General features: G+C 43.4%; 3 protein-coding genes across 3 annotated transcripts in view; 2 read left to right on the forward strand and 1 right to left on the reverse strand.

Annotated features, from left to right (window-relative positions):
* The first annotated feature begins 775 nt into the window (after positions 1-775).
* On the forward strand, positions 776-10,855 carry LOC139420134 (proteasome activator complex subunit 2-like). Its single transcript, XM_071169896.1, has 11 exons — positions 776-1,144; positions 1,947-1,979; positions 2,112-2,174; positions 3,247-3,333; positions 5,630-5,678; positions 5,821-5,918; positions 6,920-6,988; positions 8,291-8,358; positions 8,466-8,520; positions 9,706-9,792; positions 10,482-10,855. The coding sequence occupies exons 1-11, from the start codon at positions 1,097-1,099 to the stop codon at positions 10,560-10,562; spliced, it is 738 nt and encodes a 245-aa protein (XP_071025997.1). The 5' UTR covers positions 776-1,096; the 3' UTR covers positions 10,563-10,855.
* A 322-nt stretch (positions 10,856-11,177) lies between these two features.
* Positions 11,178-15,562, reverse strand: LOC139420591 (U6 snRNA-associated Sm-like protein LSm5). Its single transcript, XM_071170779.1, has 5 exons — positions 15,481-15,562; positions 14,763-14,858; positions 14,381-14,408; positions 11,703-11,775; positions 11,178-11,461 (listed from the first exon to the last, which is right to left on the reverse strand). Exons 1-5 carry the CDS (start codon positions 15,524-15,526, stop codon positions 11,429-11,431), a joined length of 276 nt encoding a protein of 91 aa, XP_071026880.1. The 5' UTR covers positions 15,527-15,562; the 3' UTR covers positions 11,178-11,428.
* A 270-nt stretch (positions 15,563-15,832) lies between these two features.
* Positions 15,833-16,800, forward strand: part of LOC139420509 (late secretory pathway protein AVL9 homolog) — a 37,008-nt gene continuing 36,040 nt past the window's right edge. The window contains exon 1 of the mRNA XM_071170715.1: positions 15,833-16,059. Within this exon, the coding sequence (XP_071026816.1) occupies positions 15,976-16,059 (84 nt within the window). The 5' untranslated portion in view covers positions 15,833-15,975. The remainder of the gene's footprint in view (positions 16,060-16,800) is intronic.

Here is a 16,800-nt window from a genome sequence, read left to right on the forward strand (position 1 = left end):
TGTTAACATGTGCTTTACATGCCAATAAAGCCCCTTGAATTGAAATTTAAAGAGACAGACAGACAGTCTCTCTGAGAGAGAGAGAGAGAGAGAGAGAGAGAGAGAGAGAGAGAGAGAGAGAGAGAGAGAGAGAGAGAGAGAGATGATATTTACTCTCCACCTGACTACACATAGTTCTAACTTCGAACCAGAGTAGTACTGTTCTCAGAGCTGATTGGCCCTCACACAGAGTAGTACTGTTCTCAGAGCTGATTGGCCCTCACACAGAGAGAGAGAAACACACTGTACATATAAAAAAGAACAAGACAATTCTGACATTTGGTTCACTTAATATAAGCAATTTGAAATGATTTACATTTGTACTTCTACTTTTGATACCTAAGTATATTTAAAACCAAATACTTTTACTCAAGTAGTATTTCACTGGGTGACTTTCACTTGAGTAATTTTCTATTAAGGTATCTATATTTTAAGGTACTTTTTCCACAGCTGCTGTTGTGCATGTGTGGTAAATTGGGTAGTTCTTCCACAGCTACTGCTATGCATGTGTGGCAAGTTGGGTACTTTTTCCACAGCTGCTGTTGTGCATGTGTGGCTTATCAGTCAAAGTGAAAGGTGAAGTGAGGACGCACACAGTCCCTCCTTGGGAAATAGAATAAGGCTCGATGCTTCCATCTGGTGGTCAATGATAATCAGTGAGTTTGAGAGAAAACTTTGGCATATTATCATGTGACTTTTATGCAAAATATCAATATGACCCACGTGTTATTTAGTTAGACGGTGAAATTAAAGATGGCCTAACATTACGTTTCCTCAATGAAAAAGCTTTATACAGTATGGATAGTTTAGGACCTGGTCTTCAATAATGAGTTTGTGAGCCAACTACTGTATTTGAAACGGTTTAATTCAACAATATGTACCAATATGTATCAAGCCATTTCATTTTGAAGGAATACATGCATTCAGTGGGTGTGGCTTGATCCGAGGGTTTTGAATATAATCCTTTGAAATCGAAAGTAGGAAAGTTTGAGGAAATAGAGACGCGTCCAATGACAGACCTTTTACTTTAAACAATACGCGCAACCGTTCGCTCAAAATGTCGAAATCGTCTGTCATGAAAATAAAACGCGTGAACGCAGTAAAGGTAAGCACTAACTCATGCACATGTTGTTAATAAATGTTAGGCGTTAATTGGGCTATTTTTTTTATTTATTTTACATCATATGTTCCCCCTTTAACTTTGTTCAAATGATTTCATAAGAGACACCTAGGTTACAACTGTGTTTCCTGCGAACAAAGATAAATTGTTCCATTTTGGTCTGTTACACACAATTTGTTTGTTAGGAATTGTAAAATCCATGTCATGCTTCCAGACAAAAGCGAAAGCAAAAAACAACCTGGCTAAACGGTTTCACTGGGCCACGTTCAGCAGGGTTGAACTGTTTGGGACGTTCAGATATAAATAGTTCATGTAGAACACGGACTCACATTGTCTCGATTCATGGCATGTATGTACAGACTCTGCAACGTTCGAGAAAGTTTGGTAACTGAACATGGCCCAGGGGTGTATTCATTACGAACCAAACGGAAGCAAACGGAGGGATCTACCTTAAATTTGTCCAATAGAAATTCTCGTTTGCGTTTTCCGTTTGGTGTTAACGGTTTGTGGCAAAACAGAATCAGCGTAATGATTACACTCCAGGTTTACGAGGTTGAGTGGGCGATCCAGGTATATAAAAAAAAATACTTTGCAGCCGACTGGAACACAACCTTTTTGTATAGTTGTGTGTGAAGGCTAATTTACAACAGATTACACAGTTATTACACAATACATCCTAGTTTAACATTGATCCTGCTTGTGAGTTTAAGATGTTTTACAGTAAAAGTTTAGTAAACACATTTTGCACCACTTACACACGTCTTTCTTTTCATCCCCTTGCCTTTAGGTGGAGAACTTCCACCAGTCTCTGTATCAACAGGTTAGTCACGTGTTTGCCTTATTGTGTTAACCACAAATGTGTGCTGGTGCGATGGCATTACCATTTGAAATAGAAAGGGGGCATGCTTTTGGGGGAGTTAGTACTTACCAAGTTCTGTTTTTTTTCTTTCAGGCAGATAATCTGTTTTCCAACTACATCCCATTGAAGATCTCTCAGCTGGACAACCTGCTGAAGGTAAGCCTCATTGATTAGTTCATGTGTCACGGGTCTGTTCCTTCCTACATTGTGAAATTGACCTTCCGTTCATCCTTCATCTCTCCTCCACCCTCTCTCTACCTCCCATCTCTCCCTCCCTCTCATCTCTCTCCCCCTCCACCCGCTACCTCCCTTCCATCTCTCCCTCCCTCTCCCCCTCCACCCCCTTCCTCTCATCTATCTCCCCCTCCCTCCACCCTCTCTCCCTCTACCTCCCTCTCCCGTCTTCTCATCTATCTCCCTCAACCCTCTACCTCCCTTCCTCTCTATCTCCCCTCCCTCTACCTCCCGTCTTCTCATCTATCTCCCTCCACCCTCTACCGCCCATCTTCTCATCTCTCTCCCTCTACCCGCTACCTCCCTTCCATCTCTCCCTCCCTCTCCCCCTCCACCCCCTTCCTCTCATCTATCTCCCCCTCCCTCCACCCTCTCTCCCTCTACCTCCATCTCCCGTCTTCTCATCTATCTCCCTCAACCCTCTACCTCCCTTCCTCTCATCTATCTCCCCTCCCTCTACCGCCCATCTTCTCATCTCTCTCCCTCTACCCTCTACCTCCCTTTCTCTCATCTATCTCTCCCTTCCTTCCTCCCTCCCTCCACCCTTTACCTCCCTTCCTCTCATCTATCTCTCCCTCCCTCCACCCTTTACCTCCCTTCCTCTCATCTCTCTCCCTTCCTCCCTCCCTCCACCCTTTAACCCCTTCCTCACATCTATCTCCCCACCCTCCACCCTCTACCTCCCGTCTTCTCATCTTTCCCTCCCTCCTCTACCTTCCGTCTTCTCATCTATCTCTCCCTCCACCCTCAACCTCCCTTCCTCTCATCTATCTCTCCCTCGCTCCACCCTTTACCTCATCTGTCTCCCTCAACCTCCCATCTATCTATCTATCTCTCCCTCCCTCTACCCTCTACCCCCCTCTACCTACCATCCATCTCTCCCTCCACCTCCCTTACCTCATCTCTCTCTCTCCCTCCACCCTCTAATCTATTTCTCCCTCCCTCCACCCTCTACCTCCCTCCCTCTCATCTATCTCTCCCATGTCTCTTCCAGGAGGATGAACTCAACCTCCCAGACCTGTCCACTCTCCAAGCCCCTCTGAATATCCCCATACCAGACCCTCCCACTGCGGAGGATGAGGTGACTGACGATCGTGCTCTTCTAACCAGATACAGTGCCTTGCGAAAGTATTCGGCCCCCTTGAACTTTGCAACCTTTTGCCACATTTCAGGCTTCAAACATAAAGATATAAAACTGTATTTTTTTGTGAAGAATCAACAACAAGTGGGACACAATCATGAAGTGGAACAACATTTATTGGATATTTCAAACTTTTTTAACAAATCAAAAACTGAAAAATTGGGCGTGCAAAATTATTCAGCCCCTTTACTTTCAGTGCAGCAAACTCTCTCCAGAAGTTCAGTGAGGATCTCTGAATGATCCAATGTTGACCTAAATGACTAATGATGATAAATACAATCCACCTGTGTGTAATCAAGTCTCCGTATAAATGCACCTGCACTGTGATAGTCTCAGAGGTCCGTTAAAAGCGCAGAGAGCATCATGAAGAACAAGGAACACACCAGGCAGGTCCGAGATACTGTTGTGAAGAAGTTTAAAGCCGGATTTGGATACAAAAAGATTTCCCAAGCTTTAAACATCCCAAGGAGCACTGTGCAAGCGATAATATTGAAATGGAAGGAGTATCAGACCACTGCAAATCTACCAAGACCTGGCCGTCCCTCTAAACTTTCAGCTCATACAAGGAGAAGACTGATCAGAGATGCAGCCAAGAGGCCCATGATCACTCTGGATGAACTGCAGAGATCTACAGCTGAGGTGGGAGACTCTGTCCATAGGACAACAATCAGTCGTATATTGCACAAATCTGGCCTTTATGGAAGAGTGGCAAGAAGAAAGCCATTTCTTAAAGATATCCATAAAAAGTGTCGTTTAAAGTTTGCCACAAGCCACCTGGGAGACACACCAAACATGTGGAAGAAGGTGCTCTGGTCAGATGAAACCAAAATTGAACTTTTTGGCAACAATGCAAAATGTTATATTTGGCGTAAAAGCAACACAGCTCATCACCCTGAACACACCATCCCCACTGTCAAACATGGTGGTGGCAGCATCATGGTTTGGGCCTGCTTTTCTTCAGCAGGGACAGGGAAGATGGTTAAAATTGATGGGAAGATGGATGGAGCCAAATACAGGACCATTCTGGAAGAAAACCTGATGGAGTCTGCAAAAGACCTGAGACTGGGACGGAGATTTGTCTTCCAACAAGACAATGATCCAAAACATAAAGCAAAATCTACAATGGAATGGTTCAAAAATAAACATATCCAGGTGTTAGAATGGCCAAGTCAAAGTCCAGACCTGAATCCAATCGAAAATCTGTGGAAAGAACTGAAAACTGCAGTTCACAAATGCTCTCCATCCAACCTCACTGAGCTCGAGCTGTTTTGCAAGGAGGAATGGGAAAAAATGTCAGTCTCTCGATGTGCAAAACTGATAGAGACATACCCCAAGCGACCCCAAGCGACTTACAGCTGTAATCGCAGCAAAAGGTGGCGCTACAAAGTATTAACTTAAGGGGGCTGAATAATTTTGCACGCCCAATTTTTCAGTTTTTGATTTGTTAAAAAAGTTTTAAATATCCAATAAATGTCGTTCCACTTCATGATTGTGTCCCACTTGTTGTTGATTCTTCACAAAAAAATACAGTTTTATATCTTTATGTTTGAAGCCTGAAATGTGGCAAAAGGTCGCAAAGTTCAAGGGGGCCGAATACTTTCGCAAGGCACTGTACATGTGTTGCATCCCAAATGGCACCCTGTGCACTACTATGGGTCCTGGTCAAAAGTAGTGCACTCTATAGGTAGTAGGGAATGCTGACCATATAGATCAACAGGATTTAATAACTTGACTGAGACGTCTTGGCTCCCCTCTTGGCTCCCTTAAGATGTCCACCATCATGGCTCTCCACCTTACTCTCTTATGTGAAGATCTCTTTACTCAGTTCCTGTAGAGTGGGGCGTCTCCAGTTGGTTTTTGGCTACAGACTGACTGACTGACGGCTATGACAATAGACTGACTGACTGAAGGCTATGACAATAGACTGACTGACTGATGGCTATGACAATAGACTGACTGACAGACTGACGGCTACTGACGGCTACAGGTAGAGACAGACTGACTGCTACAGACTGACGGCTACAGGTAGAGACTGACTGACGGCTACAGGTACAGACTGACTGACGGCTACAGGTACAGACTGACTGACGGCTACAGGTACAGACTGACTGACGGCTATAGGTCAAACTGACGGCTACAGGTACAGACTGACTGACTGCTACAGGTACAGACTGACTGACGGCTACAGGTACAGACTGACTGACTGCTAGAGACTGACTGATTTTTCTCCCTCCAGGAAATGGAGACTGACAAGAATGATGACGAGAAGAAGAAGAAGAAGAAAGGTGAGAGACAGCGGTCAGAGTCATGGCTGTCAACGTGTGGCTGTTGTTCCCTAGCTTAAGACCAACTATTTAAAACAGCCTTAGAAAATCATTCCAAGTAGTGTGTTGATTCAGTTCGTGTTATTCATTTTGTGTCTTTCAGCTCCAAGCTGTGGCCTTATCAAAGGGAATGAGAAGATTGTGAAGCTGCTGGACAGAGTGAAACCAGAGATCCTATCATTGAGAGAGACCATCATTACAGTAAGAATAATCAGATCCTATCACTGAGAGACCATCATTACAGTAAGAACAACCAGAGATACTATCACTGAGAGAGACCATCATTACAGTAAGAACAACCAGAGATCCTATCACTGAGAGAGACCATCATTACAGTAAGAACAACCAGAGATACAATCACTGAGAGAGACCATCATTACAGTAAGAATAACCAGAGATACAATCACTGAGAGAGACCATCATTACAGTAAGAATAACCAGAGATACAATCACTGAGAGAGACCATCATTACAGTAAGAACAACCAGAGATCCTATCACTGAGAGAGACCATCATTACAGTAAGAACAACCAGAGATCCTATCACTGAGAGAGACCATCATTACAGTAAGAACAACCAGAGATCCTATCACTGAGAGAGACCATCATTACAGTAAGAACAACCAGAGATCATATCACTGAGAGAGACCATCATTACAGTAAGAACAACCAGAGATACTATCACTGAGAGAGACCATCATTACAGTAAGAACAACCAGAGATCCCATCACTGAGAGAGACCATCATTACAGTAAGAATAATCAGATCCTATCACTGAGAGACCATCTTTACAGTAAGAACAACCAGAGATACTATCACTGAGAGAGACCATCATTACAGTAATAACAACCAGAGATACTATCACTGAGAGAGACCATCATTACAGTAAGAATAATCAGATCCTATCACTGAGACCATCATTACAGTAAGAATAACCAGAGATACTATCACTGAGAGAGACCATCATTACAGTAAGAATAACCAGAGATACTATCACTGAGGGAGACCATCATTACAGAATAACCAGAGATACTGTCACTGAGAGAGACCATCATTACAGTAAGAACAACCAGAGATACAATCACTGAGACCATCATTACAGTACGAATACAATAGAAGAAACAGTGACATCTTGTGGTGAACTGAAAGAGCTGAAAATGCTGGTGAAGATGAACATATTCTGTCATTGGGTGTGTTGTCTTAGGTGTCCTGCTGGATTCAGCATCTCATCCCCAAAATAGAGGATGGGAACGACTTTGGCGTTGCAATCCAGGTAAATGGTCAACACTTGTTCATCTTTAAAGTCAAGTGGTCATTCCTGAAATAGGGGTTAAGCTGCTACAGATGGAAATGTATTCTCCTGAGGCCTCATTTCTAACCGTTGTGTAAAATGTCACACTAAATATCTGAATGCGACATTTTTTTAAAATACATACGTCTACAAATATGGATTTTTAGAAAAACTTAAAACGCTCGTCATACATACGCATGTTTCCCGCTATAAAAATCAGCCATCCTAAAACTGTGCGCGTGTGAACGAGCGTTATAACGCCGTCTGGAAAGCGCCCTCCATTCACCTTTCATGTTGACAATAACTCCCTTTTATTTGCTGTATAGTTTGGAACTGTTGGCATTAGGCCACGACAGTTTCTAAAAGAAGGAGCAAATTTGATCAAATGTTTTGAGGTATTGGCAGAATGCTTTAATCTTTTGAAGTAACATGCTGTATTTGGCAAACCACTGGGACCGTTTCTGAAAGAAAACGAGGGCAAATTGTTGTGGACCTGTCAGCAGAACGTTTGAATTGAACAATGTTTTGAATCGACTTCTCCCCCAACCAACCTAAATATGCTGGTCTGCCCCCCGAATTCTGAAACATTGTATAGGATAGTCCAATTTTTGAAAATATATATTACTGTACTAGCATATGTGCTTTAGTGTAAAAAAAAAAAAATACAATAAATAAACTGATCGCCTGTTAAATTTGACTGTGTATTATAAACTGTGCTGCCTATGGGATCGCATACAGCAACATTTTAAATACATAGCCCATCTATTTACTAGGCCCAATTAAATGCGATGCGCATGGTAATTTGTTGTACGGCCCCTTCGGGGTATATGAACCCGTCACCGCTAGAAAACGCAAGGAATTTATTCCGCAATAGTTATTAAAAATAAAATAGGATAAAAAAAAAAAACTACACGTATGTATGACTTTATTTTAGATTCCCCAAATAAAATGCTTAGATTTTTCACTCTTCTCACTAGCCCAATGGCTGTAATCTTGTTTTTTAAGCATGGTCATCACATCCTCCATTTGCACATCCTTACCTGCCTGCTTTCAATATAATACTTCTTCCACTAGAAAATGTAAGTTTGTATGTAGGTTAAAGAACATTCTCATGCCATGTTAAGTTTAAAAAAATATATATCTTAACTGTTGTGGGGGGAAACTGCTTCATGCCTGTTTTTTGGGGGGGGGGGGGGGGGGGGGTAGATTTTGTAAGTAGCGTTTATAAATGAGGCTCATGGTGTTTCATCAAAATGGACATGTCCTCGTGCTTATTATATCCAGGAGAAAATCTTGGAGAGAATCGCTGCAGTGAAGACAAAAGTGGACGGCTTCCACACCAACATTAACAAGTAGGACACATTTTCATGCTTTCAAGTAACCCAGAGATCTTGGAGGTCATTATACATTTGACGAATTAAAAATATTATACATGTGACCGTCACTATTGTTCCTTCAGGTACTTTTCAGAGAGGGGTGATGCAGTGGCTAAAGCCTCCAAGTCAACTCATGTGGTGAGAATTGCCATTTGTAGACACTACCAAATTCTGTATTCAACTATGACCTGATGTCGTAACACATCTCTCCTTGTCCTCTTCCTTCCTCATCCCTGTTCCTCCTCCTCCTCCTTGTCCTCGTCCTTCCTCATCCCGGTGTTTCTCCTCCTCCTCCTCCTTGTCCTCTTCCTTCCTCATCCCTGTGTTTCTCCTCCTTCCTCATCCTGATGTCGTAACACATCTCTCCTTGTCCTCGTCCTTCCTCATCCCTGTGTTTCTCCTCCTCCTTCCTCATCCTGATGTCGTAACATCTCTCCTTGTCCTCGTCCTTCCTCATCCCTGTTTCTCCTCCTCCTTGTCCTCTTCCTTCCTCATCCCTGTGTTTCTCCTCCTCCTTGTCCTCTTCCTTCCTCATCCCTGTTCCTCCTCCTCCTCCTTGTCCTCGTCCTTCCTCATCCCGGTGTTTCTCCTCCTCCTCCTCCTCCTTGTCCTCTTCCTTCCTCATCCCTGTGTTTCTCCTCCTCCTTCCTCATCCTGATGTCGTAACATCTCTCCTTGTCCTCATCCTTCCTCATCCCTGTTTCTCCTCCTCCTTGTCCTCTTCCTTCCTCATCCCTGTGTTTCTCCTCCTCCTTGTCCTCTTCCTTCCTCATCCCCGTTTCTCTTCCTCCTCCTTGTCCTTCCTCATCCCTGTGTTTCTCCTCCTCCTCGTCCTTCCTCATCCCTGTTTCTCCTCCTCCTTGTCCTTCCTCATCCCTGTTTCTCCTCCTCCTTGTCCTCTTCCTTCCTCATCCCTGTTTCTCCTCCTCCTTGTCCTCTTCCTTCCTCATCCCTGTTTCTCCTCCTCGTCCTCTTCCTTCCTCATCCGTTTCTCCTTCTTGTCCTCGTCCTTCCTCATCCCTGTGTTTCTCCTCCTCGTCCTCTTCCTTCCTCATCCCTGTGTTTCTTCTCCTCCTTGTCCTCGTCCTTCCTCATCCCTGTTTCTCCTCTTCCTTCCTCATCCCCATTTTTTCCTCCTCCTCCTTGTCCTCGTCCTTCCTCATCCCTGTGTTTCTCCTCCTCCTTGTCCTCTTCCTTCCTCATCCCTGTGTTTCTCCTCTTCCTTCCTCATCCCTGTGTTTCTCCTCCTCCTCCTCATCTGTGTTTCTCCTCGTCCTCTTCCTTCCTCATTCCTGTGTTTCTCCTCCTTCTGGTTAAAATCAGATGGACTACCGCTCACTGGTCCATGAGAAGGATGAGGCTGTCTACTCTGACATCAGAGTCATCCTCCTGGACATCCGTGGCTTCTATGTGAGTGACTGATTTAATCTCAAATGGCACCCTATTTCCTATATAGTGCACTACTTTTGACAAAGGTAGTGCACTATACAGTACCATTTGGGAGAGGCAAGATACTATCAAAAAAGAGACAAAAAAAATCTACTTAAGCACAGGAAGCATAGAAATAGTGCATATAGAACTGATCTACAATTTCTTAGGCTTTCTTTCAATGAGGACGACAGATCTATAACTCACATTTCTATGTGAATTTGGTCAAAAAAAGGTACATATTGCAGCTTTAATAAGTCAATCTATAAGTAAACAAGTGAAGGTCACTCATAAATTAACGTTTTGTCAGATGTTTTCATACCTCAAAAGTAGACGCAACGTCAAGATGAAACCATTTCCCACAACGTCTGTTGTTTAGATCCAGCTATAGGCCTATAGGGGGCGGCAGCGTAGCCTAGTGGTTAGAGCGTTGAGACTAGTAACCGAAAGGTTGCAAGATCGAATCCTCGATCTCCTAAAAATCTGTTGTTCTGTCCCTGAAAGAGGCAGTTAACTCACTGTTCCCCGGTAGGCCGTCATTCTAAATAAGAAGTTGTTCTTAACTGCCTTGCCTAGTTAAATATAAGGTTAAAAAAATATATTTAAAAAAAAATGAAAAGATAAAACCAGCAGTACAAGACCACTCACTTCAATGTTTGTGTGTGTTGCAGGCAGAACTGTATGACATCATCAGCAAGAACCTGGAAAAAGTGACCAATCCGAAAGGAGAAGAGAAGCCCTCAATGTACTGAGATGCATGAGAGGAGGAGGAGGAAGTAGCCTGGTCCCAGATTTCGTTGTACTCTTTCCTTGTCAAGCAACATGACAAGGATTTGGCACAAACAGGCTGGCGCCCAGGTGAAGGGATGAAGAGGAATGAGAGAATAGTGGGGTTGAATTCATTTCAACCACGTGAAATTTTCCAGGTGTATACTACAATACCAATCAACACTCAATCAGTGCTGTTTCTATTTGTACATCAGCCACAGTGTCCAGATTAGCCTGTTGTTTTTTTTCATGCTAATAAACTCATCTTAATATTGAACCTAGAGACTAAATGATGATTTTCAACTCTGGAAGCAACAGATACACTATTAAAAACACGAGACACACCATAAAACAGGCTGTAGATCACCTGCTGGGGTGTCGATGAACGGCGGTGATTTCTAACGTGTAGAATTGTCGGGAAATAAACAGAAAATGACATCCGATGTTCTGTGGTGAGGAGAAGAGAGAGGACAGTCAACCCACGGCCGAAGTTCATGATGCTCTGCCTCGTCCTTTAGGAGCTACAAATGAACACACTGGGAGTTGTTTATTTTCAATCACTGTGATTTATTTATAACAAAAACAAAAAAATGTTGACTGTTTCTCACCACTAAAGTAGAAATGGTTGACGTCATACATGTCTAAGTTCCAACCAACTGTTGCTCTGTACACAAACCTTTATCAAGCCTTCATTAGGAAAAAAAAACTAAACTTTTGTTAATTATTTTCTCAAAACTAAAAACAAAAGAACCATAATAAAACATCATCACAAACTGAGGAAAGTAAGTACTGCTAGGAAGGCAAGTATACATCCACAACGTAAAACAATGTTTTCAGCAAAATGTTATGTTCATACTTCGGGCCCTTCACCTCCAGGTATGAGCTGGAAAAGAGAAGGATACAACAGAATGGGTCAGGACAATCAGCATACGGCCTGCTGCGTCAAACATTTCACAATCTAGTAAAAAAGGTTAAGAAAAGCCTCGTTCTGAGCAAGAATGGCCCATATAGACAGGAGCCTATTTCCTGTTTCCGTAATGTACGGCAGCTGGATAGGATGGTGGTCTGTCGCACTCCATTTGACAATCAGATAATAAATCTGTAGTATGTCATAATATGCTCACCATGGTGATGTTGTTGCCGTTGAGCAGTATCTGATCCAGTTTGGTGATCCTCCTTCCCTCCGGTGTGATTTCACTAAAAAAACAAGAGAGTCGTCAAGAGGAAAGATTCAACACCTGTCCTACACCAGGGTACCTCTGTAGAGCTGAAAGAATCGGGACAGGTTGAAGCTGTGTGGTGATAGGCTCCTGCTGAAGCTCTTCACCTCCAATGGGTTTACTGGATTTAGCAACATAATGCTCTTAAGATGGCGCCGGAGAGGAAGGCAGACGTTTTACGTGTCCCCAACCTAGTGTTTTGTTTGTTTATTTGCAACTTGTTTTTTTAAAACGTATTTTTGTACACAATGTTGCCGCTACCGTCTCTTATGACCGAAAATAACTTGCAGTAATCCTGATGTCTGGTAGAATCCTATTTTTTCCTTTCGGGAGTCTGACACGAAGGATACACTGTTTTCTCGGGAACAGGCCCAGATCCCTGCGATTTGAGTGAAGATGAGGCGGAGAAAAAAAAAGGGGGCCAAAGGGCGGGGCTGCCTTTTGAGAATTCGTAGGTGATCGAATAAACCACCGCTTCCCTCCATTCTACTAGCAAACGTGCAATCTTTGGAGAATAAAATTAACGAGCTACGCAGGAAGAATAAACTACCGACAGGACATTAAACACTAACATCTTATGCTTCACGGAGTCGTGGCTAAATCATTATCTACAGACACTATCAACATATAGCTGGCTGGTCAGACGCTGCACCGGCGTCTGGTTAGACAAGGGGTGGAGGACTATTTATGTATTTCTGTAAATAACAGCTGGTGCACGATATCCAAGCAAGTCTCTAGTTATTGCTCACCTGAGGTAGAGTATCTCATGATAAGCTGTAGACCACACTATCTACCTAGAGAGTTTATCTGTATTTTGTTGTTTACAAACCACCACAGTCAGAGGCTGGCACTTAGACAGCACTGAATGAGCTGTATTCCACCATAAGCAAACAAGAAACCGCTCACCCAAAGGCGGCGCTCCTAGTAGATGTTAAATGTGCAACCAGAGGGAAAAGAACTCTGGGACCACCTATACTCCACACACAGAGATTAATACAAATCTCTCCCCTGCCCTCCATTTGGCAAATATGACCATAATTCCATCCTCATGATTCCTGCTTACAAGCAAAAATTAAAGCAGGAAACACCAGCGACTAGATCAATAAAAAAAAGTGGTCAGATGAAGCAGTTGCTGAGCTACAGGACTGTTTTGCTAACACAGACTGGAATATATTCTGGAATTCCTCCAATGGCATTGAGGAGTACAACACATCAGTCAATGGCTTTATCAATAAGTGCATTGATGACGTCGTCCATAAAGAGACCGTAAGTACAAACCCCAACCAGAAGCCATGGATTACAGGCAGAATCCGCACTGAGCTAAAGCTGCCGCTTTCAAGGAGTGGAAATCTAACCCGGAAGCTTATAAGAAATCCCACTATGCCCTCAGATGAACCATCAAACAGGCAAAGGGTCAATACAGGACTAAGATCGAGTCGTACTACATCGGCTCTGATGCTCATCGTATGTGGCAGGGCTTGCAAACCATTACAGACTACAAAGGGAAGCAGATCCACAGATGATGCAATCTCTATTGCACTCCACACTGCCCTTTCCCACCTGAACAAAAGGAACACCTATGTGAGAATGCTACTGACTACAGTTCAGCGTTCAACACCATAGTGCCCTCAAAGCTAAGGACCCTGGGACTAAACACCTCCCCCTGCAACTGGATCCTGCACTTCCTGACGGGCCGCACCCAGGTTGTAAGGGTAGGTAACAACACATCCACCACGCTGATCCTCAACATAGGGGACCCTCAGGGGTGTGTGCTCAGTTACACTCATGACTGCACAGCCAGGCACGACTCTAACATCATCATTAATTTTGCAGATGACACAACAGTGGTCGGCCTGATCACAGACAACGATACAGCATATAGGGAGGAGGTCAGAGACCTGGCCATGTGGTGCCAGGACAACAACCTCTCCCTCAACATGATCAAGACAAAGGAGATTATTGTGGACTGCAGGAAAAAGAGGACAGAGCACACCCCCATTCTCATCGACGGGGCTGCAGTGGAGGAGATTGAGAGCTTCAAGTTCATTGGTGTCCAACAAACTAACATGATCCAAGACAGCCATTTAGAGGGCATGACAAAACCTATTCCCTCTCAGGAGACTGAAAAGATTTGGCATGGGTCCTCAGATCCTCAAAAGGTTTGACAGCTGCACCATCGAGCGCATCCTGACTGGTTGCATCACGGCCTGTCATGGCAACTGCTCGGGCCTCCGAACGCAAGGCACCACAAAGGGTAGTGTGAATGGGTAAAGCTTCCTGCCATCCAGGACCTCTATACCAGGCGGTGTCAGAGGAAGGCCCTAAAAATTATCAAAGACTACAGCCACCCTTTCAGTTCTCCCCAAGTGCATAGGTGGGCTAGCTAGGGTTGTTTTCTAGACAGGGCCCAAGAGAGCAATCCATAGAGGCTATCATTCACTACTTTTAATTAAAGCACTATGAGCCCTGGTTGAAAGTAGTGCACTATATTGGGAATAGAGTGTCATTTGGGACACACACTATGTATAAGCAGCCGTGTGATTCCACTCCATGTAAGTGAACTGTAATACTTGTGTACTTACAATTCTGTCACGTCCTCGAGCACCATGTCTGAAGTTGGGTGAAGGATAATCTGTACATTGACAAACTAAATGATTACAGTAGGGCAAACGTTTAAATTCAACAACGACTGGTTTTGTACAACGTACCATACTTCTGCAGCGGTAGCAAACCCTCCTCCTAGAGAGTGACTGGAGGGGGTAAGGCCTTTTGCTCCAGCCCTATACAAACACACCCGTTTCAGATAGTCGAGGTCCGAATGAGCGGCTGGTTAATACAAGCGGGTGTGTTGGTTAGATTAGGGCTGGAGAGCAAAACCCTACGCTCCGATAGGATTTCCCACAGCTCTACAACAATGAAGGATAAATAATTAGATGTTTCGTAGGACGTTTGTGTAAAGGATACTGACAAAATCGTCGAAACCCAACAGGGTGCCAACAATTTCTTTGTCGTTCTTCATGACGATATGGATTCGGGAACCTATACATTTGTCCACGAGCTCTGAAAGAACACAAGAAAAACATGTTGAAATCACAGACTGACGATCAAGAGAACTACATGCTTTTGTGTCAGGCTTCCAGCAACCTAACGCACATCTTGATTCTGCTAGGTGTAATCATTGTACAGACAGATGACCATGACTAATGTTTTATTTGACTGAATCAAGTGGGTTAGTGATGGGCTGGAACAAAAGCCTGCACCTGGGACTGCAGGACCTGATTTGGAGAAGCCCAAACATTCCCGCGAGAGTTTGAATTTGGCTAATCTGGTTGGTTGCCTAGTTCGCTAGCGTTGTTTCAAAATGTAGTTAGCTAACTTAATTTGAAAATATATAAATGAAAGTCATATGGCATGAATGTAATACAGAAAATTGCTGTACTTGAAACATTTAGCTCATATCTGTGACATCCTGGCCGGCGGGTAAGGTTTGGCTACTTTTGCTCCTTAGCTAGCTAACGTTAGCTAGCTTTGCAATGCGGACATGCTACAACTACTAGTTTACATGACTCCTGCATTACATATCTGTAAATGGGTATATTTCAATACAACCCCGCATTGAGCGTTACCGACGTGCTTGTTATCTGTATAATTTCATACACAATATGAAGAAAATCACACAAACCAAGTGGGAGCAACTGTGACGGATTTGTAGCTGGAGTGGCTGCCATGTTTCGTTTGAAGAAAGGCGGAAGTAATCGATTGACCTATCAACCCAAAAAATAATCAGACTGAAACAATCAAACACTGATGTTTTATTGTATCCAAGCACTGAGAGGGGGTCGTTTTCATTATGACTATGGTCAATTAAATCATAAATTCACTGATTTGATGCAGTCCAAACAGAATAGAAAATGGGATTATTTGATTCGGTGAAAAATGATTAATGAAAACATTCATTAAAGAGTCAAGGCCCAAAGCGGCGGCGCTTCATTTTGAATGACGTCATCCCGCTACTGGAACAGAGGAGGCGGAAGAGAAAGTCCCTTGGGTAGATTGTGTGACTGCGGACGTCGATTCCAGGAACACCTAAAAGAGCAGCTCCAGTTCATTTCAACGCTGTTTACATTGATCTCTCAAGTGGAAAACAACACATAACTGCCCAAAAATATCGGGGGCCATGGAGTTGAATGGCAAAGAGGAACTCAAAGGACCCGTGTTGCATATCGTGGTAGTCGGATTTCACCACAAGAAAGGCTGTCAGGTACGTCAATCTCGTGAGGCATGCTAACTAGGAAGTCTGGGCAGTGGAGATCCATAAAGCACACTAGCTGCTGCCCAGGCAACTATTAGCAGAAAATAGTGGAGAGCTGCTCCTACTAGGAGGCTACATTACGCGTCAAGCAGAGCATTGGGTAAGGGCTGGGGGTGTGAGTGAATGAGCTGTTTAGTTATTTGACTGATTAGCAACAGTAACAACAACCCAGACAGGGACTTTTGCTGTTGGGTCATTCCACGTAATTTCAACAAGCCATGTACTCACAATCTCAGATAGTTTTGAAATCGTGTTCTGTAGTTAGAAACAGATACAATGAGCATTCCTGACACATTATTTTATCACTGAGAAGAATGTAACTAATTGATTGCACACAAATTGGTCATTTTAATTTATGGGATTGATTTAATCTTCAATAAATATTGTACCTAACATCCGATTTGAAACACAATTCTTCCTAAACAATGAGTACGACACGAGGAATCTAATACAATTATCAATAGGTCTCTTGTGTTTATGACGTGCATCACATTTTTTTCCTTTGCAACTTTGCTTCGAAAACCAATAGCTTTTGCTCATGATGAAAATAAATTGTGTGGTCGTCCTCCAAAATATCAAGCCATTTCTCCATCCATGAAAACGGGGTGTCAGGGAGCCTTGTGGTTGGGCCAGTAACCGAATCCCCGAGGTGACAAGGTAAAAATCTGTCGTTCTGCTGTTCCCCGGTAG

Source organism: Oncorhynchus clarkii, chromosome 11 (assembly GCF_045791955.1).
Source record: "Oncorhynchus clarkii lewisi isolate Uvic-CL-2024 chromosome 11, UVic_Ocla_1.0, whole genome shotgun sequence".
In the NCBI taxonomy this organism is placed as follows: domain Eukaryota; kingdom Metazoa; phylum Chordata; class Actinopteri; order Salmoniformes; family Salmonidae; genus Oncorhynchus; species Oncorhynchus clarkii.